Source organism: Fringilla coelebs (genome assembly GCF_963513975.1).
Source record: "Fringilla coelebs genome assembly, chromosome: 17".
NCBI lineage: Eukaryota > Metazoa > Chordata > Aves > Passeriformes > Fringillidae > Fringilla > Fringilla coelebs.
This window is the reverse complement of record NC_140043.1, coordinates 3,030,855-3,052,985: the sequence shown is the minus strand read 5'-3', so window position 1 is coordinate 3,052,985 and position 22,131 is coordinate 3,030,855. Positions and strand designations below refer to the sequence as shown.

General features: G+C 60.8%; 2 protein-coding genes across 6 annotated transcripts; one reads left to right on the top strand and one right to left on the bottom strand.

Moving 5' to 3' along the window:
* Window positions 1-1,045: 1,045 nt before the first annotated feature.
* On the top strand, window positions 1,046-6,029 carry NEFH (neurofilament heavy chain; the record flags this gene model as incomplete). The annotated part of the gene is made up of 4 exons (XM_084217044.1): window positions 1,046-1,838; window positions 3,028-3,227; window positions 3,948-4,072; window positions 4,379-6,029. The coding sequence occupies 4 exons, from the start codon at window positions 1,046-1,048 to the stop codon at window positions 6,027-6,029; spliced, it is 2,769 nt and encodes a 922-aa protein (XP_084073170.1).
* A 1,385-nt stretch (window positions 6,030-7,414) lies between these two features.
* THOC5 (THO complex subunit 5) lies at window positions 7,415-21,393 on the bottom strand. 5 transcript variants are annotated; one of them, XM_084216939.1, is made up of 21 exons: window positions 21,366-21,393; window positions 20,547-20,658; window positions 20,159-20,239; window positions 19,628-19,771; window positions 18,569-18,682; window positions 17,224-17,321; window positions 16,496-16,642; window positions 14,827-14,941; window positions 14,286-14,418; window positions 13,357-13,434; window positions 13,146-13,186; window positions 11,864-11,963; window positions 11,618-11,726; window positions 10,106-10,207; window positions 9,917-10,013; window positions 9,566-9,680; window positions 8,526-8,629; window positions 8,353-8,440; window positions 8,130-8,245; window positions 7,789-7,979; window positions 7,415-7,609 (listed from the first exon to the last, which is right to left on the bottom strand). In XM_084216939.1, the coding sequence occupies exons 2-21, from the start codon at window positions 20,640-20,642 to the stop codon at window positions 7,546-7,548; spliced, it is 2,133 nt and encodes a 710-aa protein (XP_084073065.1). In that variant the 5' UTR covers window positions 20,643-20,658; window positions 21,366-21,393; the 3' UTR covers window positions 7,415-7,545. The 5 variants fall into 5 exon arrangements, with proteins under 5 accessions (XP_084073065.1, XP_084073067.1, XP_084073064.1 ...); XM_084216941.1 differs by having other exon boundaries at window positions 20,607-20,658; window positions 21,366-21,376; XM_084216938.1 differs by having other exon boundaries at window positions 21,285-21,371.
* Between the last annotated feature and the right edge of the window lie 738 nt (window positions 21,394-22,131).

Below are 22,131 nucleotides of genomic sequence, written 5' to 3'. Positions count from 1 at the left end.
CTGATTGGCTGGGTGGCCCGTGCATGCCCCTCTCCCAAGGGCAGGTTTGGGGGGTCACATCCCCCCACCCCATCCCTGTCTCCATCCCCTTCCCCATCCCCATCCCAGCCGGGATCACAGACCTGGCCCTCCCATCCCTCCCTGATGGGAGCTGCCCAGCATCCCGCAGGGCTGTCCCCTGTCCCCCCAGGGCACCCTCCCGGCACCACCCCCCCAGCCAGCATGTACCCCCAGTCACCGCCTGGCCGCGGGGGGACACCGAGGGAGAGCCCCACCCCAGGGTCGCTGCCCCACCCTTGGAGGGGGTGTCTGTGCCAGCCGGGGGTCCCCCCTTTCTCCTTCACACCGGGGTGGGTTCCTGCTCTGTCCCAACTCCCTCCCCAGGGTCCCACTCTTCATTCCTGGGGACCCCGCTCTATTCCCAGGTGTTCCTCTCTCTGTCCACGGGGTCCACGGTCGCACAGGAGCTCCTCACTACCTTTCCACGGGGGTCCCACCTCCCTCTCTGAAGGTCCCACCCTCTGTTCCTCTTCTCCCCCTCTGCTCGGAGGATCCCTTCTCGCTTCGGGGGTCCTCACTCTGTCCTGGGGGATCCCTGCTCCTTCTCCGGGCTCCCACTCTCTGTTCCCAGTGCTCCTGCTCCCTGCCCGGGGGATGTGTTCTCCCTCAACGAGCTCCCTGCTCCCTTTCCGGGGGTCTCACTCTCTATTCCCGGGGGTGCCGCTATCTGCCGGGGGGGTCCGTTCTCCCTCCGGTATCTGTCCATCCCTTCCCGGTGGTCCTGTTTGCTGTTCCGGGATCCCGCTGTGCCCCGGGGTCCCCGTTCTCCTGCCGGAGAACGGCTCCTTTCTGGTGTGGCTCCCGCTCCCCACCTGGGCGTGGCAGCGGGGTCCCCCCGCACCCGCGGGGCTGCGGCGGCGGCGCGGGGCGGTGCCGCTGCCGGTGCCGGTGCCCACGCCCGCAGCCGGCGGCGGGGCGGAGCGGCCGTCCCGAGCGCTATAAAGCGGGCGGCCTCGCCGGTGCCGCAGCGAGGGCGGGGGTCGCCATGAGCCTGATGCTGGAGACGCTGCTGGGCCCCCCGGGGGGGCTCCGCAAGGAGCCGGGCCGCGCCGCCCCGCGCTCCGCCGCCTCCAGCGGCTTCTACTCGTGGCCGGCCCCGGTGGTGGGGCGGGCGCGGGGCGCGGGGGGCGGCGGCGGCAGCGCGGCCGCGTCCTCCACCGAGAGCCTGGACTCGCTGAACGGCGAACCGCGGGCGCGCAACGAGAAGGAGCTGCTGCAGGTGCTGAACGACCGCTTCGCCGGCTACATCGAGCGGGTGCGGGCTCTGGAGCAGCAGAACCGGGCGCTGGCGGCCGAGGCGGCGGCGCTGCGGCAGCAGCAGGCGGGGCGCTCGGCCATGGGCGAGCTGTACGCGCGGGAGCTGCGGGACATGCGGGGCACCGTGCTGCGCCTGGGCGCCGAGAAGGGCCAGCTGCGGCTGGAGCGGGCGCGCCTGGCCGAGGACGTGGCGGCGCTGCGGGGAAGGCTGGAGGACGAGGCTCGGCAGCGCTCGGAGCTGGAGGCGGCGGCCCGCGGGCTGGCGCAGCGCTCGGCGCAGGAGGAGCGGGCGCGGGCGCCGCTGGAGGAGCGAGCCCGGGCGCTGCGGGAGGAGGCGGAGCAGCTGCGGAGGCAGCACCGCGCCGAGGTGGGAGCGCTGCTGCGCGGGGCGCGCCCCGAGCTGCCCGCGGAGCCGCCCGCCTCCCTGCGCCCCGGAGTCACCGCCGCGCTCCGCGACCTGCGCGCACAGCTGGAGGGCACGGCGGCCCGCAGCACCCTGCAGGCGGAGGAATGGTTCCGCGGTGAGTGCGAGGGTGTGGCCGCCAAACGCTCCGGCAGCATCACGGTACCTCCCCGGGGACACCCTGGGCTGCCGCGCTCCGGGATGGGTTTGGAGCAAAGGGAGCGAGGGAGGCCCGAGGGATGCGGGGACCCCGGCCCTCTGTATCGTGTCAGATGCCCCCACCCCGGGAGGTGCAGGGACCCCTCCCACCTCTACTGTGCTCCTGGAGGGTGTTGGGATACCGAGCCCCCGTACATTGTGCTCGGGGAGGGCGTCAATGTCCCCCCACCCTAGCAGTGTGCAGGGACCTCCCGTACATCCAGCACCCTGGGAGGGCTTCAGGGTGACCCCATCCCTGCCACCAGAGTCCCAGTGCCTGCGGGTGCACTGCCCGCCTCCCCTCTGCCCCGCAGTGAGTTTCGAGGAGGGTTCCAGGATCACTGGCCCGGCGCCCCGCAAGTTTTTGTGGTGCCGGATGTCCCGATGCTGCAGGGAATTGTGCTGGTCCCTCTGAGCCGGGGCGAGGCCAGGCGTGCTTGCAGTGCTGGGGGGGCGGTACCGCATCCCTGACACGGGAGGGGAGGACAGAGAGTGGCCTTTTTTGGGGGGGGGGGGGGGGGGGAACACTACGGTGCGGAGGGTGGGGTCGGCACCCCAGGCTGAGCGCCCGGGCGTGCAGGGCGGGTCCAGCACCGCGGACAGCGGCGCTTCAGCACCGCGGGCAGCGGCAGCGCCGACCCGGGGAGCGCGTCCCGCGGGGCGGGGGCTGCCCCGGGAGCCGCGGGATCGGCGCTCCGCACTCCTGTCCCTCATTCTGTGCCCCCTCTCGTCCCCTGGGGTGTCCGCAGGGCGCTGCGGCAAAACCCCCCCGCCTCGCCAGGGCTGGCGTGTGTGGGATGCGGCGGGGGGGGCAGCGCTGTGGGGCAGGGGGCTGTGGCACAGCTGAAGGGAGGCGGGGGCTGCAGCGAGGCTCTGCAGCGGCTGAAGTCCAGGACGGCAGAAACAGCCCCGAACTCGTCTTGCCCGTCCTCCTTCACTTCCCGGCAGAGAGGGAGCGAGGGGTGGGGAAGGCAGAGCGCTCAGTGATGAGCCTGGGGTGGCTCTGCAGAGGACAGGCACGTGTGGCACGGACAGGTTTGAGTTTCCCCAAGGAGGGGAGGCTGCAGCCTCCTTCCCCCCCGCCCTGCAGCTTCCCTTTTCCATCGCAGTGAGGCTGGACAAGCTCTCGGAGGTGGCCAAGGTGAACACGGACGCCATGCGCTTGGCCCAGGAGGAGATCTCCGAGTACCGCCGGCAGCTCCAGGCCAAGACCACCGAGCTGGAAGCCCTCAAAGGGACCCAGGAGTCGCTGGAGAGGCAGAGGCAGGACTCGGAGGAGCGCCATCACGCAGATGTCCTGTCCTACCAGGTGCCGTGGCACAGCGGGCAGCGGCCCAGGCTGGGGAGGGACCATCCCGCTGCTGGGGAGGGGCAGCGCTGGGACTTTGGCTTCAGGGATGTGAAGGAGTTGTGGGACATGCTCGGGGCTGTGTCAGAGCTGGCCTTCCCCAGCCCACAGGGATCAGGAAGCCAGAGCCTGAGGTGGTGTCCAGGCTGTTGTGTCCCTCAGCATCCCTGGAGCTGCCTCATGGCTCTGCCTGGCACTGAGCTGCCTGTGAGGATGGTCACAAACGCCATGGAAGTGTGTCCAGGCTTTGGGCCACATCCTGTCCCCCAGATCTGGGAAGTGAGGGCTGCCTTGGTGGCCTTGGAATGAAGCGCTGTCCCCAGGGTGGTCCCCACCAACCTCCAGCTGGAGTTCAGTTGTCATTGGACTCACCCAAGTCCTAGAAGCATTCCCACAGCTTGTCCCTGCTAGAGGCAGTGCTGGGAGCGGACCAGGGGCTCAGCTGGAGTGCAGCTCCTTGCTCAGGGCATGCAGGGCTCCTGCCAGGTCCCCCAAGGCAACTGGGCACCCTGTGAGCACCCCTGGCTGTGTCCCCTTCCCTGTGTGTCTGCAGGAGGAGGTGGCTGCAAACTCCTCCGTGAGTGCTGGAAACCAGGGGACAGTTTAGGGGTGCTCTTGTGTCCCCCTGCTCCTGGGGGCTGTGCCATGTGTCCCCCCCATTATTGCTCTGTCTGCCCACAGGAAACCATCCAGCAGCTTGACAACGAGCTGAGGAACACCAAGTGGGAGATGGCAGCTCAGCTGCGCGAGTACCAGGATCTGCTCAATGTCAAAATGGCCCTGGACATCGAAATTGCTGCCTACAGGTACAGGGGGGCAGGGGAAGGTGTGGGGGGTCTCAGCTAGGTCTGCTCAAGGTCCTTTATTAACATCTGGGCTCTTTTTGGTGAGGAAATCATCCATCCATGGTGGGCAATGTCCAATTGGGTGACCCAGTGGTGTGTGGAGGGAAGGGCAAGGAAACCTGCTCATCCCAGGCCACAGGAGCAGGAGGATAATCCAGGATGGGGCAGGGAGGGAGATGGAGCTGCAGGACATTGCTGGCAGCTCCTGGTCACAGGAGGAGAGGAGAAGCCATCACTGAGTGCCCTGCCCTGGTCTCTCCCTGGCAGAAAGCTCCTGGAAGGGGAGGAGTATCGGCTCGAGACTGGCATTGGGATGCTCTCCTACCCCGAGGTGGTCCCCAAGCCTCCCAGCATCACCACCAGCATCAAGGTGAAGAGCGAGGAGAAGATCAAGGTGGTGGAAAAATCAGAGAAGGAGACAGTGATTGTGGAGGAGCAGACAGAGGAAATCCAGGTGACCGAGGAGGTCACAGAGGAGGAAGAGGCTGAGAAAGAGGCTGAAGAGGAAAAAGCTGAAGAGAAGGAGGAAGAGGGGGAGGAAGAAGAAGAGGAGAAAGCTGAAGAAGAGGGTGAAGAAAAGGGCAAGTCCCCCTCAAAGGAGGAGGCCAAGTCCCCAGAGAAACCTGAGTCCCCCTCAAAGGAGGAGGCCAAGTCCCCAGAGAAACCTGAGTCCCCGACAAAGGAGGAGGCCAAGTCCCCAGAGAAACCTGAGTCCCCGACAAAGGAGGAGGCCAAGACCCCAGCAGTCAAGTCCCCTGAAAAGCCTCCGTCCCCCTCAAAGGAGGGGGCCAAGACCCCAGTTGTGAAATCCCCAGAAAAACCTGCAACCCCCTCAAAGGAGGAGGCCAAGAGCCCGGCTGTGAAGTCCCCAGAGAAACCCTCGACCCCCTCAAAGGAGGAAGCCAAGACTCCAGCTGTCAAATCCCCTGAAAAGCCACCAGTGCCCCCTAAGGAGGAGGCAAAGACCCCGACAGTGAAGTCCCCAGAGAAACCTACACCTCCCTCAAAGGAGGAGGCCAAGACCCCAACAGTGAAATCCCCAGAGAAACCCACACCCCCCTCCAAAGAAGAGGCCAAGACCCCAGCTGCCAAGTCCCCAGAGAAATCCACAGCCCCTTCTAAAGAGGCCAAGAGCCCAGCTGTGAAATCCCCAGAGCCACCTGCAACTCCTTCTAAGGAGGAGGCCAAACCCCCAGCTGTGAAGTCCCCAGAGAAGCCCCCGAGCCCCTCTAAGGAGGAGGCCAAACCCCCAGCTGTGAAGTCCCCAGAGAAAGCCAAATCTCCCGTGAAGGAGGAGGCCAAGTCTCCGCAGAAGGAAGCGGCCCCAGCCAAGGAGCCAAGCCCTGCTCCAAAGGCCCCGGCCAAGGAGGAGCAGCCCAAGGAGGTGAAGGCTCCCTCCAAGCCCGAGGAGGGTAAGAAGGAGGAAGCTCCCAAGAAGGATGTCCCAGCCAAGGCAGAGGAGAAACCCAAGGAGAAGGCGGCTGCTGTGCCAGAGCCTCCAGCTCCACAGGCCAAAGAGACCAAGCCAAGCCCCACACCTGCCAAAGAGGGAAAAGCTGAGGAGGCTCCAGCAAAACCTCAGCAGGAGGTCAGCAAAGTGGCCACCAAGGAGGCTGAAAAGCCAAAGGCTGAGGAGCCCAAGAAGAAAGCAGAAGAACCCAAGAAGGAGAAAGTGGAGGAGCCCAAGAAGGCGGAAGAGCCCAAGAAAGAGAAAGCGGAAGAAGCTAAAAAGGAGAAGGCAGAGGAGCCTAAGAAGGTGGAGGAACCCAAGAAGGAGAAGGCAGAGGAATCCAAGAAAGCGGAGGAACCCAAAGCTAAAGCAAAACCCAAAGATGAGCCCAAAGCCAGTAAGGACCCCCCCAAAGCCGAGGCTCCCTCCAGCAAGGAGGGCACAGCCCCAGAGCCAGGGAAGAAGTGACGGAAGAGTCCCGGGAGCCGCAGGCACCTCCGGGCACGGGAGCTGCTCCGCTCCCCCGATGGCTGGGCCCGGGGTGGGAGCCCAGGGACCCCCAGGGCCCCCCCAGGCAAGGCTTTCCCTTAGCAATAGGCCCGTGAGAGCCCCTCGGGTGGGCGATTGCTTCCCTCGCAGAACGTGATATTCGCCGAGCGCCACATTTAAACACTTGAATTATAACCCAGGAGAAGAGGGGGGACCCCCAGGGGAACCCCACCACCCTTCTCCTCTAAGTGCATTTATTTAATGTATGTGCAATGGATGGATGAGTGCAATGCAGAGCTGTAGCTGCTTGGGGGGGCTGGCGGGGTCCTGCCCTGCCCTGGGGGGTGACAGTCCCTCTGGGCAGAGGTGGGAGAGGCTGGGAGCTGCTGGAATGCTCACAGACACACACGGTGCACCAGGAACCTCAGCCCACTGATCTTTGCTTTCTGTGCAATAACCAAATAAAAGTGCTTACAGAGACACCCTGGCTCGGCTGGCTTGTCCTGGGAGGAAGACAGGGAAGGATGGTGGGAATGTGGGGCTGGGATCTGTCACCCAGGGTTGGGGTGGGTGACACGGGGCTTTCCGGAGGGGACACCCACCCCACAGCAGGCACAAGAACCCTGTGTCCTGAGGATGGGAACAGGGCCAGCCCTGTCATGCTTTCCAAAGGATTTCAGTGTGGTTTTTTCCCTTCCTTCTTTTTTTAAAGCCTGGCTCCCAAGGGACTGGGAGAGCCTGGTTTAACCCAAGGGCTGCGGCACAGCCCGGCACTGCAGCACTGCACCGAGGGCAGGGGCTGGGGGGAGCAGGAGAGGGGCTCTCAGCCCTGCTGGGGGAGAAATCACTCCCAGGAGAGACACAGAGAGGCTGGGATGAAGGAGGGACAGTGACCTTGGGAGGGGGGATGGAACCCCAGCTCTGCCAGTCTGGGACCCCCACACAGAGCAGTGCAGGGGAGGGGGGCACATCCCAACTCCCTGAGGCCAAGCAGGACAAGCCAGGATATCCCACCCCTCCTCCTGCCTGTCCCAGGACCCCACTCTGATGCCCTGGCAGCCTAGGGAGCAGAGAAGCCCCCCAGGATGCAGGGATTGTGCTGAGTGGGATGGCAGCCAGCCGGCAAGGACAGGCTGGGGCTGCAGTGCGGGCTCTGGAAAAGGGCTATTTTTAGCCACCTCAGTTTTTAGCCATCTCAGCTCCCCAGTCCCTGTGGTGGGGAGGGAAGTCAGGAGGCAGGGAGCATCCCTGGAAAGGCTGTCAGAGCCCAGGGCTGGGACACAAAGCTTGCTGCAGCCCTCACAGGTCCCTCACCTCAGCCCCTCTGCAGAGACAAGGCAGCCACACATTTTTTTCTTTAGCTCAGTTTAATCCTTTTGACTACAAAATCTTCAAACCAACCCCAAAATACTGTAAAAGGAGCAGAAACATCAGAACAGGAACACTCCTGCCACAGAGTGAACGAGTCCCATCCCAGAATGAGCCCCAGGGCTGCTCAGCGATGGCTGAAGAAGCCCTGGGGGTAGTTGAACTTGAAGGGCTTCAGGCGCAGGGGACCCCTGGAAGAGGACAAGAGGGAGAGGCTGAGACCACAGGGATCAGGAACACCCCATGGCACCCACAAACAAGGCCCAGTTCTGGGGCTACTGTGGGGGCTGATCCCTCTGGGACAGGGTTCCAGGAACAGCAATGCCACCAGCGTCCCTGGCAGCACCCTCAGCCCCCAGGCAGCTCCCACCTGACCAGGCGCAGACACATCTTCTCCTGGGGGAATTCCTTGGGGCCCTCCACGCTGGGATCGTGGGGCTCTGTCTCCAGGTACACGTCCAGCACCATGCACAGGCGCTGCAGCTGGTTGGTGAGCAGCTGGTAGCCAGGTTTGGGCCCCCACAGCTCCTTGTAGTAGACATTGACCTCGCTCTCCATGGCCTGGAAAACAGGGATGAGGTTGGCACAGGCTTGGATCTCTACCCTGCATTCCCAGGAGTGTCCAGCCATCAGTTCACCCCAACATTTCCTTGTTAGAGACACAGAACTGCCGGGGGACACCCCCAGAATGCAGCCCCCAGCCCACAGTACCCGAATGTTGTCGTCGTTGCTGCTGTTCCGCTCTCCCTTCCAGTTCAGGCACAGGCTGAAGACGGGAGGCAGCGTGGAATAACCAGGGTTCAGCACCACAGCTGCCTGGAGCTTGGCTGAGCAGGGAAAAGGTGTCACTCACAGGGCCTCCAGCCAGGTGGGTTACCCATGAAGCTGCCCTGGGATGAGGATTGGAATTCCCAAGGGAAGGAAAGGTGCCTACCTGTTCCCCTCTCTATCAGGGCCATGTAGTAGAGGTGAGTGTCTTCAGCCAAGCCAGCCTCTATCACATCCTTAGTGTAGGGCAGCTCCTGAGAGGAGGAGGAGGAGGAATGATGGCTGCAATGCCATGTGGGAGCTGGAAAGGAGGGATTCAGCCCCATGCTCAGCACTTACAGCATAATCCTCATAGGGAATGGCAGTCCACTTCACCAGGCGTGAGACGATTTTGGTTGGGAAGAGCTGCTGGCACTCGCTGGACACTGGCACAACGCCGTGCTCTGAAAGCAAGGACAGGGCTGGGGACACTGCTCTGCCACTGTCCTGCAGCAGGGACACCCCCAAAGTGGGAGCTGGGCATGATGTTATCCTTCACCAGCTCCATCAGGTACCCAGCAGAGCGCAGGTTGTAATTCCATGGGATCCCTGGGCTGTGATCCCACTGGATCCCTGGGCTGCTTGACAGACACACAGCATGCATGGTATGCAGTTCACCTCCCACCATGTCCCAAATCACCTCCCAGCACTGGGATGGCCATTCCCAAAGATGTGCTGGGCACTGGAAAGGGCAGAGCCTTCCTCTGCCACCCAAAATAGGGCAGTTCCTTCATTCCTACAACTCCCAAGGGCTGAGGGAACAACTGAGAATGCTGAGGGTGGCACTGCCACCCATCAAATGTGACATCAGCCAGCTGATGTCTCCCCTCCTGTCTCCTGCTGTTCCATTCTCCCTCCCAGTTCAGGCACTGGCTGAAAATGGGCAGCAGCCTAGAATAACTGAAGGGATTCAGGACCATGGCCACCTAGAGCTCGGCTGAGCAGGGAAGAGATGCTTTCCTGCATGAGGACCCTGCCACTGCACCCCTAACCCCAGAGAAGGGCAGGGAGCCTGGCAGGACCTTGCCACTGCACCCCTGTCCCCAGAAAGGGCAGGACCCTGTCATTGCATCCCTGCCCCCAGGGAAGGGCAGGGAGCCTGGCAGGACCCTGCCACTGCACCCCTGCCCCCAGGAAAGGGCAGGACCCTGTCATTGCATCCCCCCTGTCCCCAGGGAAGGGCAGAGAGCCTGGCAGGACCCTGCCACTGCACCCCTGTCCCTAAGGAATGGGCAGGACCCTGTCATTGCACCCCTGCCCCCAGAGAAGGGCAGGGAGCCTGGCAGGACCCTGCCACTGCCCCCCTGTCCCCAGGGAAGGGTGGGGGGCCCAGCACTCACCAAGGGATGCAAACTGCTTGTGCAGGGCCAGGCGGGACTGCAGGCGGCTCCGGAGCAGCTTCACTGTCAGCTCCATGTGGCTGGCACTCAGGGAATTGTCAGCAGCCACCGTGTGCTGTGGGCAGGAGGGATGTCAGGCCAGGAGCCACATCCCCACAGGGACGGGCACCCATCATTGGACTATCACATGTGTGACATGAAATACGTCAGCGTGGCCCCGCACACAGATCCAGCCCAGCTCAGCCCGTCCCAGCCACGGTTTGGGGACAGCTGGTGCCAGCAGGGGGACAGGACAGGACCCCAAAGCTCAGCCCGATGTTGTGGGGGAGAGGGGAGGGGTTTGTGCCATGCCTGAGGCTGATCCTTGGGGAAATGCAGGCCGCCCAGCTTCTGCACCCACACGTAGGGGTGTCCCAGCTCTGTCACGTAGTCACTCAGGGTCAGGATGCTGTGGGGACAATGAGGAAGGGTCACATCAAGCAGGGAGGATTTGCTGTGCTGGAGCAAGGAACTAATGGCAATGGCATGGGTGACACTCACCCCACTTTATCGAACTGGAACTGGTTGGCTGGGTTGGGCGTTTTCCTCCCGTGGTCCCCTGGATAGAGGCAGTTGAGGAGGGAGTCTGGGGAGAGCAGGTCCCTGGCAGAAAGAGGGGAGAGGTCAATCAGCAGCAGTCTGGGCTCTTCATCCCTCCATGAACAGGCTCCAAGCCCAGAGAAGGGGATTATGAGCTTCATGAGTTCAAGAGCAGAATGACTTTCCCCTAATTCCACTCCAAAAGGAGAGCTGCCTCCTCCCTGCCTGGAGCAGGATGGAAATCACAGGGCACCAGCTCCTGCTCTTCCAGGAAGCTGCTCCCTCTAGTGCCATGGAATTCCTCATGTCTGACTTACTCACAGGACTGACCAAGCACAATGGGCTGTAGGATTTGGGGTCTGGCTCAAGGCACAGCCTCCCTGGTTTGGGGTAACACAGCCCAGGGCAGCAGGAGGGAGGGAACGCTCTGCACAGGATCTCCAGCTGCTGTCACAGAGGGTTTGAGGTGTCTGCAGCAAGAGGAGAACCCCAAGAGGATGAGGAGGCTGCATATGGCACAGGCTAGGAGGCAGCTCCTGCTCACAGGCAAGCCCAGGCCAGCTTCTCCCACCTCCCTCTTCCTCAGGTACCTCCTGTCCCAGGGAGAGCCACCAGAGAACTGGCAGCTGCTGGGAGCTCCCTGGGCAGGCTCCCAAAGCTGCCACTTCAGCTTTTCCTCACACCAATCAGGCTCCTGCAGGCTCTGGGGAGCACAGGCAGAGGCAGCAGCATCTCTGGAGCTCAGGACAAGGTGACCTCAGGAACAGTCAGGTGAGGGAACTGCCAGGCTCTGCCTGTGGGAGGGAGGCTGAATCTGTCAGCAGGAGAGACTTTCCCTCAGTTCCTGACAGCTCTGGCCCTGCTGAGAGGTTCCCAAACTCCCTGAGTCTGGCTTGTCATGGCAGAGAAGGAAGGCTGGGCTGTGCAGGGCTCCTGGACCCACAGAGGCAGAGGGGTCCCTGCCTGATGAGCTCTGGGCTGTGTAGGGTTCCCAAACCCCATAGGGCAGAGGGGTCACTGCCCAATGATCTGCAGGGCTCCCAGACCCCATAAAGTCACTGCCCAATGATCTCCAAGCTCTGCAGGGCTCCCAGACCCCATAAAGTCACTGCCCAATGATCTCCAGGCTCTGCAGGGCTCCCAGACCCCATAAAGTCACTGCCCAATGATCTCCAGGCTCTGCAGGGCTCCCAGACCCCATAAAGTCACTGCCCAACGATCTCCAGGCTCTGCAGGGCTCCCAGACCCCATAAAGTCACTGCCCAGTGATCTCCAGGCTCCCAGACCCCATAAAGTCACTGCCCAATGATCTCCAGGCTCCCAGACCCCATAAAGTCACTGCCCAATGATCTCCAGGCTCTGCAGGGCTCCCAGACCCCATAAAGTCACTGCCCAGTGATCTCCAGGCTCCCAGACCCCATAAAGTCACTTCTTGATGATGTCCAGGCTTGCTGCCCACAGGGCTCTCCTCACCCAGCACTGATGGCTGTGGTCATCTCCATGGCAGTGGTCACCTTGGCTTTCACTGTCATGACGTTGAGGTTCATCAGGTAGTGGAAGGTCAGGTGAAGCACGTTCTCATCTGCCCACACAGAAGGGGTGACATGGGTGCCTGCTCCAGCTCACAGAAATCCCTCCACATTTCCAGCTCCCCTCCAGGTCCCCAGGGTGCTGCTGGGGTCAGTCCCTGAGCTGCTGTCACACCCCAGAGCCCCTCACCTTTGCACTTCAGGTCCAGGGTGACAGACAAGGGGTGTCTCTTCAGCATCTCCTTGCGTTTGTCGTCCAGCTGCACACCCAGGGTGGGCCTGCGCCGCTTCTGGGGGGGCAAAACAGCTGTCAGAGCCTTCTCCTGCTCCTCACCAACCCATGGACCTTCCCAGCCCACAGCTCTTTCCCTCCAGTCCAATTCCACAATCCCAGCACCACAGCCACAGCTACCCTGGGGAGGGAGAGGAGCAGGAAACCCTCACTCAGCTCCAGCTCCTGTCATTCCTTCAGCTCCAGGGAATGTCCCCACTCCTGGGAGACAAAGCCAAGGACCTGCTGCTTTCCCACTGCAAGAGGCAGAATCTGGAATCACTGAATCCTTTAGGTTGGAAGAGCCCTCTGAGAGCATCAAGTCCAACCACCCCTGCAGTACTGCCAAGGCCACCACTGCTACACGTCCCCCTGTGCCACAACCACATGGCTGTTCAATCCCCCAGGGATGGGGACTCCCCCACTGCCCTGGGCAGCTGTGCCAGGCTGGACAGCCCTTTCCATGAAGGAATTTTCCCAACACCCTCCTCTGGCAGACTCTCCTTTCATCCTTCCCTGGGAGCACAGCCCGACCCCCCTGGCTGTCCCCTCCTGTCAGGAGTTGTGCAGAGCCACTAAGTCCTCCCTGAGCCTCATTTTCTCCAGGCTGAGCCCCTTCCCAGCGCCATTCCCTTTTCTGGACACGTGAGACCCTTCCCTTTACCCTTCCCCACAGAACAGCCCCATACACCTGGCTCTGCTGCTGGGTGGTGGGAGTGGAGGCCCAGAGCCCCTTCAGGCTTTGCTGCTGGGAGCAACCAGCACCTCCAGCCTCTCCTCAGCATCCAGCAGGAATTATTTGTAGGAGAAACATTTCCTCCAGGGAGTACTGAACAAGACCTGGTGCAGAGAATGCTTTTGGCACGGGATGGACACAGATCTCTCCCTGTTGGACACAGCTCCCTGCCCTCAGGCTATTTATACAAAGTGGAGCAGCTCCAGCCGGAGAGCTGCAGGGATGGGACACGAGAGGAGCAGCTCTGTACCCTGCCTGCTCCTGCATTTGGGACACCAACTGGAAATGGCCCCTCCCTCCTCCCAGGAAAGGTCAGGATTTGACATCTCTGCACTTCCACACTCACTCCCAGCGTGCAGGGGCAGTTCCCAGCCCCAGTCAGGCCCAGCCAGCCCCAGCTCTCCCAGTAGCTCCCCTGATGCAGTGCTGGGAGAGGACCCAGAGGGGGACAGTGCTGTCCCTTACCGTGGTTTGCTCCTCCTCTGCGTCGGAATCGCTCTCATCATCTGTGCAGAGAGAGGGGCATCAGCAGGGACCACCCAAGGCTCAGCTTTCCCACCACCAGCAGGACAACCAGGGCTTTTTCCAAGCCCTGACACCCCCCTCCCAACAGAAGCAGGGTCCCAGGAGCTGCAGACACAGAGGAACAAGTTCCCAGGGCAACCCCACAACTCACCCTGCGAGTCCTCAGGTGGCTTATAAAGGGCCTTGGCTTCCTCCACACTCCCTTCAATGGCCACCACCAGCTTCTTATCTGCAGAGGAGACAGGAAAACTGAGTTAGCAATCCCATTCCTGCTGCAAAGACAGTGAGCAGAGCAGCCCTGCCCCTAAAGCTCCTGGTTCCTGGTGAAGGAAGCTCCAGCAAAAGGGAAGAGAGGTTATCTGGAAGGTTCTGGGAGGCCAGCACTGGGCTGGATCTCCTGGGCAGGATGGGGTCAGAACATGGAAAACAATGGGTTTTGAGGGATTCTCCCTGGAAACCATAAGGGGCAAATCTTTATCAAGAGCCAGGAGAGCTTGGGATGTGGCTGGGACAAGCAGGGACCTGGTGTGGCCAAGCAGCACCGTGTCCTTCCATGCTCCTCTGGCACTGAGAGGAACACGTGACACCACAGCCCTCACCACACAGGAGGTGTGCACAGGCCAGTGGGATTCCTGACCTCTTCCAGGAAATCCCTCCCAGCTCAGGGAGGCTCCAGAAATCCCCTCAAAACACAAAGGGATGAAGGTTTCCAGGTGTACTGTGGGAATGGCCTCTACAAGACCTGGGGTCCCCAGGTGGCACAAGGCAGGGGGTGACAGCTCTGGGGAAGCTGTGACAGCACTGAGCCAGCTCACAGGCTGCAAGGACATCCCTGCTGACCTTGGGAAGGGGGGAAGGGGTAGGAAGGGAGCTTCCCAAGCACTTCTTCCAGCGAGGCAGCTGAGCAAACAAGGTTTCAAATGCTGCTGCCTCACTGCGCCGTGGGGCCACCCCGCTGCTCTGCGCTCAGCAGAATCTGACAGCAGAGCAGACAGAGGGGAAACACCCCCAAAAAGTGGTGATTGCTGGAGGCAGGAGTGAAATGTGGCCCGTGGGGGGCACTGGCCCCTCGGTGCTCACCACAGGCCTGTCCATAGGCACTGGCTTGGACGAAGAGGACGTAGAGAGGCGGCGGGAGGTGCCGGGCGGTCTCGTACTGCTTGTGAGCCTGGTCGAAGGGCATGAACAGGTACTCCTGCACGGGCAGGGAGGCCTGGGAATGACAGGGAGAGCCTTCATCACTGGGAAGGGAACAGCTCATCCTCCTCGCCCTGAGAGAGCGGGAGATAAAGCCAGCACAACAGCAGTGGAGAGCCCCAGGAAAGGGCTGGCAGCTGCCTCTGCTGGGAAAGTTTTGGATGTGGAAATAACCCAGTTCCTCCTCCTGTTCTTCCCTCCCAAGGCAGTCACAAGGGGCTGGAACTGCGTGGGGCTCTCCAGGGAAAGGCCCATTTAGCAGCTCCTGCAGCTGCAGTTCTGCAGAAATTGCTGCATAAATTAAAAAGGAGACTCTGGAGGGGTCTTGGATCTGCTCCTCACCCACCCCAAGTGGGAAACATCTCCCAACCCAAACCAGCCCAGGAGCTGCCCCTCACAGTGACCTCCTGCAGGGCTCAGGTACCTGCATGATGCTGTTGAGTCGAGGCTGGAGGCTGCTCAGATATTCCTTCTTCACCTCGATCTCCTTCAGGATCTTCTCCTTGCTGCTCAGGCACTCCTTGTATTTCTCTGCCAGCCTAGGGGAGGGAATTCTGTCACTGCCACGCACCACAGCTCTAAACCTGCTGGGTTCCACCTGGATGAGGAGCCCCAGCATTCCTGCTCTGACATAAGGAACCAGGAGAGCTCAGACATGGGGCAAACACAGAGCTCCTAACACCAAGGGCAAGTGGAGGCAGGAAGGAACTGATAGGAGATGGAAAACAGACAAGGAAAAGGGGAAGCTCAGCCTTGTGCTGTGCTCCACAAAGGGGCAGCAACTGGCTCTTCCCTCAGGAGATCTGCTCCCACACCAGGCTCTGCTGCCAGCAGCCACAACCTCCAAAGCCTAAGAGGCTTTGTCCCTTCATATCCCCGGAGCCATTTCACATCACATAGTCAAGGTTCAACAGAGAAAACGCAGGAAGGTTCAACAGAGAAAACGCAGGAAAATGCTCCGAGCCCTGGATACACTTGTGTTCAGGGAGAACACACTAAATCCCCTGACTGCAAGCCCTTCCCCCTTCTGTATTTGTGGGGATCAATAGGCTCCTACACAAGCTCACACACCTTCCCAAAACAGAGCTACTGAAATCCCTGCACTCCACTCGAGGCACCTCACACAAGCTGGAGAAGAATCCAAAGCCAATCCAATGGGATTGCACAGCTAAAAACACAAACATAAATGATGGATAGATGTTGACAACCCCAACAACATCATAAAGCGCCCAGAGCACCACTGGCATCTGCTTGTGAGGTGAACAGGCCATATTCCACCTCAGCAGTGGCGGGAGATGGACAGGGGCATTCCTTAAACACCAGAGTGAAGACTGGGAATTCCAAGGCCTCTCAGCAATTTAACGGGCAGCTGAGGGTCTCCATGAGGTTTGCAATGATCATTTTTATGCACAACCTCAGAGATCTGCAGGCTGAACACTCCTCCTCTGCTTGTGCCACAGGCAGAGCCAGCTGGAGGATCAAAAGCAGCCAGGTTTTAGGGAAAGGATCTGGGAAAAGGGAAGCATGAAGGGCTGGAGGCACCCAGCACCTCATCTGCTCTGCTGAGCTGTCCTCAGGCTGCACCCACCAGCATGCTCTAACTGATCTTTCCAGAAGGTGTTCTTGGACACTGCCTGACTGTTATCCAAACACAGGAATGCTGTGTCATGTTTGCTTTTCCCAGGGGGCAAGAGTCAGGGAGCAGCTGAGCCCTGGGACAGCGGTGACGCCAGCAGCAGGACACGGGGCTGTCCCAGGCCAGCGTGGTTGGCAGCTCCACACCATGGCATGGAATGGCAGCAGCTCCAGCCAGGATGGGCTCCCTTTGCTCCTTGGATCATCAGGCAGTGCCAGAGAACTCCCTGACCTATGGAACAAGGAGCCCAGCCAGCCCAGCTCTGCACAGAGGGTATCTCCCAGCCACACAATAAACGCCTGTTCCACACTGACCCAAGAGGGTGTGAAAAACTTCATCCCTACATCTGCTCTCCCAGATCCCTGGAGCTGGGACATGAAGTGGGGACACCCTGAACTCCAGGTGTCTGCCCAGATCCCTGAAGCAGGGGCACGGAATGGGAACACCACTGACCCACCTCTTGCGCTGCTCCAGCTCCCAGTCCAGGCGGGCCAGGGTCTGCTGGTGGGGCTCGCTCAGGGTGATGGCAGGGCGGCTGATTTCAGGGGGGGCCTCTTTGTAGAACTCCTCCAGGCTCACCAGCTCGATCTCCTCGTGTTTGGATCTGTCAGGACACATGGATCACACCAGGGAAAAGTGGGAAATGCTCAATGGGTCCCACAGGAGAATGTGCCACTGGTGTTTCCTGCTCTGCTGCTGAGCCACCACCATCAGTGAGCTGAACTTGTTTTGACCTCCACTGTCTGTGCCTAAAGGGGCTCCAGGAGAGCTGGAGAAGAACTGGGGACAAGGGATGGAGGGACAGGACACAGGGAATGGCTTCCACTGCCAGAGGCAGGGATGGATGGGATATTGGGAATTAGAAATCGTTCCTGGCAGGGTGGGCAGGCCTGGCACAGGGTGCCCAGAGCAGCTGGGGCTGCCCCTGGATCCCTGGCAGTGCCCAAGGCCAGGCTGGGCACTGGGGCTGGGAGCAGCCTGGGACAGTGGGAGGTGTCCCTGCCATGGCAGGGGTGGCACTGGATGAGCTTTAATGTCCCTTCCAACCCAAACCATTCCACGACTACAAACACCTGAAGCACCCACTCTGCTCCCACAGTGAACATTGGAAGAGCTCCCAAACTCGGGAATCACCCACCCATCCCAGACACACCAATGCTCCCTCTGCTCCCTGGCCATGCTCACTTGAATTCCAGGCACTTGGTGATCTCTTTCTGCAGGTGCATCACCTCATAGAGGAGGTTCTGGAGCTGCAGGTGATAGGCATCAACCTTCTGCTTTGCCTGAAACACAGACACAGCCAGAGCAGGAATTGAGCAGAAAAACCAGTCACTAAGACCCTGTCACTACAGCAGCTTGGGACAGGTTTTAGGGTATGCAACAGTTTTTTGGGGAAAGAATGACATTTTTAAGGGCTGGAGGAGCAAAGGATTGTGACAGGAGACTGATCCTGCTCCTTCCTGCACATTTCAAAGCCAAGGCACAGGACAGGGCTCATTTGCTGGGGCACACAGAGTCGGCACTCTGAGAACTCTGGGTATGGAGCTTACAGGCCAATCATCCACCCATTGATACACTTGCACAACACCAGACCCTTGAAACAGAGTTTCTGGTCTCCTGCTACACTTGAGACAAAAGCAGACACTGCTCCTTCCTTATTGATCTCATTACAGCTGCCCTGCACCCAGCAGGAGTTTATCAGGATCGCAGCCTATCTCAGGTTGAAAGATTTAGCTGGGGCTGTGTGTTCTACCCCCCTCTGCCAGAGCTGGGGCAGTTCTCTGCTGTTCATGGGGCAGTTTTCTTTATCTCTCCCACAGCCCATCCTCCCTCCAGCAGATCTCTGCTGCCCATGGCCACTGAGTGTCCCTGCAGGGCTGATCAAATTCCATCATCCCATGGGGAGATGCTCTGCCCAGGGCAGGAGCCAAGCATTCCTACCTGGATACAATCTGCCTTGGAACAGCACAGCAGCCTTTGCCCCCTGCATTCCCAGAGGAGCAGCTTTCTCCTGCCCTGCATTCCCAGAGGGAGAGCAGGCCCATCTCCAGCAGCCCTGGAGCTGCAGAGGAAAATTCCCCCCTTGTGCAGGATCCTGCTGCAGCAGAGCCACAGCTGGCACTGCAGGAGGGCTGAGCCCCCGTGGGATGGGGCTGTGCCACCACCCTGACACACAGGGGGACAGGCCATGGTCTGGCTCTGGCAGTGTTGTTTTATTGTTTGTACTATTGCATTTGTATTTTTAATTTTCCTAGTAAAGAACTGTTATTCCTATTCCCATATCTTTACCTGAGAGCCTCTTAAATTCAAAATCATAATTCAGAGGGAAGGGGTTTGCATTTCCCATTTCAGGGGAGGCTCCTGCCTTTCTTAGCAGACACCTGTCTGCTCAAACTGAGACAGAGCCTCCCAACAAACCCTCAACTCAAACCCCACAACCTGGTCGAGGTGTAACTCCTCACACCACACCCACAGAACAGTCAGGACCTGTCCCAAGATGCATTCCTCCCTCCCAGCCCCTCCTGGGTACCTCGTGGGTCTGGTCCCTGCCCTTCTTCAGCCGGATGTGGGCCAGGCGGTTCAGCTTCTTCAGGGTCATGAAGTGGACGCAGCTCTGCACGCGCCGCTCGTCGATCTCCGAGGCCTGAGGGCAGGAGAGAGGGGGTGGGAGCAGGAGGGATGGCTGGCACCATCTCTGGCACCATCTCTGCAGGGAATTCCTGCCACAAAAGGGGCTCCATGCTTTGCTATGGAGCCACACTTATGTCCCTGGGGCTTCTGAGGGAGCCTCCTGCTGCCACAGACCACAGGGCTCTGCTGGGAATAACTGGGAGAGGGTCCAGGCTGCTCAAAGAATCACTGCTGCCATTTTCCTCAGCAGCAGGAACAGAGGTGCTTCAGCCTGAGGCACCTGATGCGTCCCAGGAACCTGGGACAAGGGAGGCTATTCTACTTCCAGAGCTAAATCCCTGTCCCAGGAGCCCAATACAAGGGAAACTGTTCCATTTCCAGAGCTCAATTCCTGCCCCAGCAGTCTGGGAAAGGGAGGCTGTTCCATTTCCAGAGCTAAATCCCTGTCCTAGGAGCCCAAGACAAAGGAAACCGTTCCATTTCTAGGGTCTCATTTCCTGCCCCAGCAACTCAAGACAAGGGAGGCTATTCTATTTCCAGAGCTTAATTCCTGCCCCAGCAGCCTGGCAAAGGGAGGCTGCTCCATTTCCAGAGCTCAATCCCTGCCCCAGCAGCCCTGGACAAGGAAGGCTGTTCCATTTCCAGAGCTCAATCCCTGCCCCAGCAGCCCTGGACAAGGAAGGCTGTTCCATTTCCAGAGCTCAATCCCTGCCCCAGCAGCCTGGCAAAGGGAGGCTGCTCCATTTCCAGAGCTCAATCTCTGCCCCAGCAGCCCTGGACAAGGAAGGCTGTTCCATTTCCAGAGCTCAATCCCTGCCCCAGCCTGGCAAAGGGAGGCTGCACCATTTCCCCGACTCTGCCCAGGAGACACAACAGCTCCTGCTGCCTCTTCCCTGGGATTAATGGAGAAACACCAAATGACAGACATATTGCACCACACGTGGAGGCCTCTCCTCACATTTTCCTTGATGCCCCGGCTCTTCAGCTCCTGGATCTCTGCCATGAGCCTCTGGAGCTCCTGGCAGGTCTCCCTGTAGAGCTCGTAGTCCTTGATGGGGTCCCGCAGATCCACCTCGCTTTCCTCGCTGTAGTACCTGGCATCCTGCCAAGGCAAGAACACCTCCCGTGGCTCATCCCTCCCTGTGGAAAGGGCTCTGGGGGACAAGCTGCCATTTCTGCCTCTGCCCATGAATCCCATGGCTTTACACAGGGAGAGGAGTCGGTTCCAACAATCCCAAACCCACCAGTCACTAAAACACCTGGCAAGGTCAGGCTGTCTGTAATTGTTATAAATTGGAATTGACACTGCTGGGGTGTCTGTGCAGGGCCAGGAGTTGGACTGGAGGATCCCTGTGGATCCCTTCCAACTCAGGATATTCCATGACCTACATGGCCACAGAGGACAACCCAGAAAGGTGATTCCTCCTCCTCCTCCTCCTCCTCCACCCCGCTCCCACTCTGGCTGATCCTACACTATCCTGCTGCTCACGGGAGGGTTTGAAGGCACCATGCAAATCCCTGAGGGATCTTCCAGCTTTGTGCTCACTCTCCAGAGGAGTGTTTGTGTCTCCTGAAAGAGATGGAAGCAGGTTTAGGAATTCACAGTGGGAGTTTAGGAGGCATTGGAAGCTGGGGGAACTGGATCTCACAATTCATGGAATTCCAGAATGGTTTGGGTGGGAAGGGAGGACTTTAAAGCCCATCCAGTCCCATGGACAGGGACACCTTCCACTATCCCGGTTTTCTCCAAGGCCCATCCAACCTGGCCGGGGATGCTGCCAGGATGGGGCAGGCACAACTTCTCTGGGATTGTTTTCCAGCAGGGAAAGCCAGGCCAGCACAGAGGGGTGTGGGCGGGGCCCTGGGCACGTCTGTACCTGGTCCGCGTCGCCCTTGCCCCGCTTGCCCTCGGCTGGGACCCCGTCCGTGCGGATCACCTTGGGCTTCCTCTTCTTGCTGGACTCGGAGGACATGGTGCTGCCGGCAGGGCTGGGGAGGGAGCACGGGGCGAGTCCGTGGGGGCCAAACCTGCCTGCACCGGGGCTCTCCCGGGCTCCCCCCGCCAGCCCTGCCTGGGCTCTGCAGTGTGCCCTGTGCCTCCCTCCATCGTGCACCTCCCGGCCCTTCCCAGCCCCCTCCAGCACGGCGGGCTCGGGGTCCGCTCCACCACAGCCCCGCAGTGGGCTGAGCTCCCTTGGGACCCCGGGCCCGAGCGCTCAAGCCTCCCGGGGACTGCAGCACACCGGACTGCAGCACACCGGACTGCAGCACACCGGACCGCCGCTTCTGCCCCACCAGAGCCCCCAGAGCCCTCACAGGCCCGGGACCCTTCGCTCCTCCAGAGCACCCCAGACCCCCGCACATCCGTCTCGAGGCGTCCTCCCCTGCGAGCCCTCCAGACCCGGGAGCCTCCACCTCTCCAGAGCCCCGCACACCGGGCCCAGAGCCCTTCACTCCTTCAGAGCCGCCCCAGACCCTCACGCCGGGGACCCTCCGCCCATCCAGAGCCCCGCACACGGGCCCGAGGCCGCAGAGCTCCCCCAGCACGGGGCCTTCGCCGCTCCAGAGCAAGACCCTCCACTCTCACTGAGCCCCTAGCACAGAGGGACACGGACCTCCCGCCCCTCCGGAGCCCAAGGGCCGGGGCCGTTCCCTCCATTCCCTGCCGGGGGTCCCGGCTCACCCCCGGCACTCACCGCGGCCTCCCCTCCGCGCCTCCCGGAAGTGACGTCACGGAGCCGCAGAGCGCGGCGCGGAGCGGCGGCGAGAGGCGGCCGCTGTTACAGGCGCCCCCTAGCGGACATGGCACCCTGGAGGACCCGCTAGCGCGCCGGGGGCGTGGCTTCGGGAAATGGGCGTGGTTTTATCGAAGGGCGTGGCCTTATGCGAGACCTCCGCACTGGGGGCACTGGTGGGACTGGGGGGTTCCTGGCACAGAGGGCACCCACAGGAATAGGGGGAGCTTGGATAGGGGTCCCAGAAGCACTGATGGGTGTCCATGGGCTGGGCATGGGGTCCCCAGTGGCTCTGCGGGTACCCATTGGTTGGGGGGCATGGGATGGGGTCCCTGGTGGCACTGGGGGTACCCATGGGCTTGGGATGGGATCCCCAATGTGTTGGGGGGCACACAGGGGCTTGGGAGAGGCACAGGATGGAGTCGGTGGTGGTGGTGGGAGGATCCATGGGCTGAGGGGGCCTGGGGATGGGATCCCCAGTGGCACTGGGGGGATCCTTGGGCTCAGAATGGCACGAGAAGAGGTCCCCAGTGGCACTGGGAGCATCCACAGGCTTGGAGGGTCATGGGATGGTGTCCACCTTAGCACTGAGGGGTTTCAGGGGCTTAGGATGGGGTCCCCAATGGCTCTGGGGGGTATCCATGGGTTTGGCAAGGGATGCCCAGTGGCACTGGGGTTTTGGGGGGTCCCTCAGCGTATCCCAGCACCCCTGGGTGGAGGTCCTTCG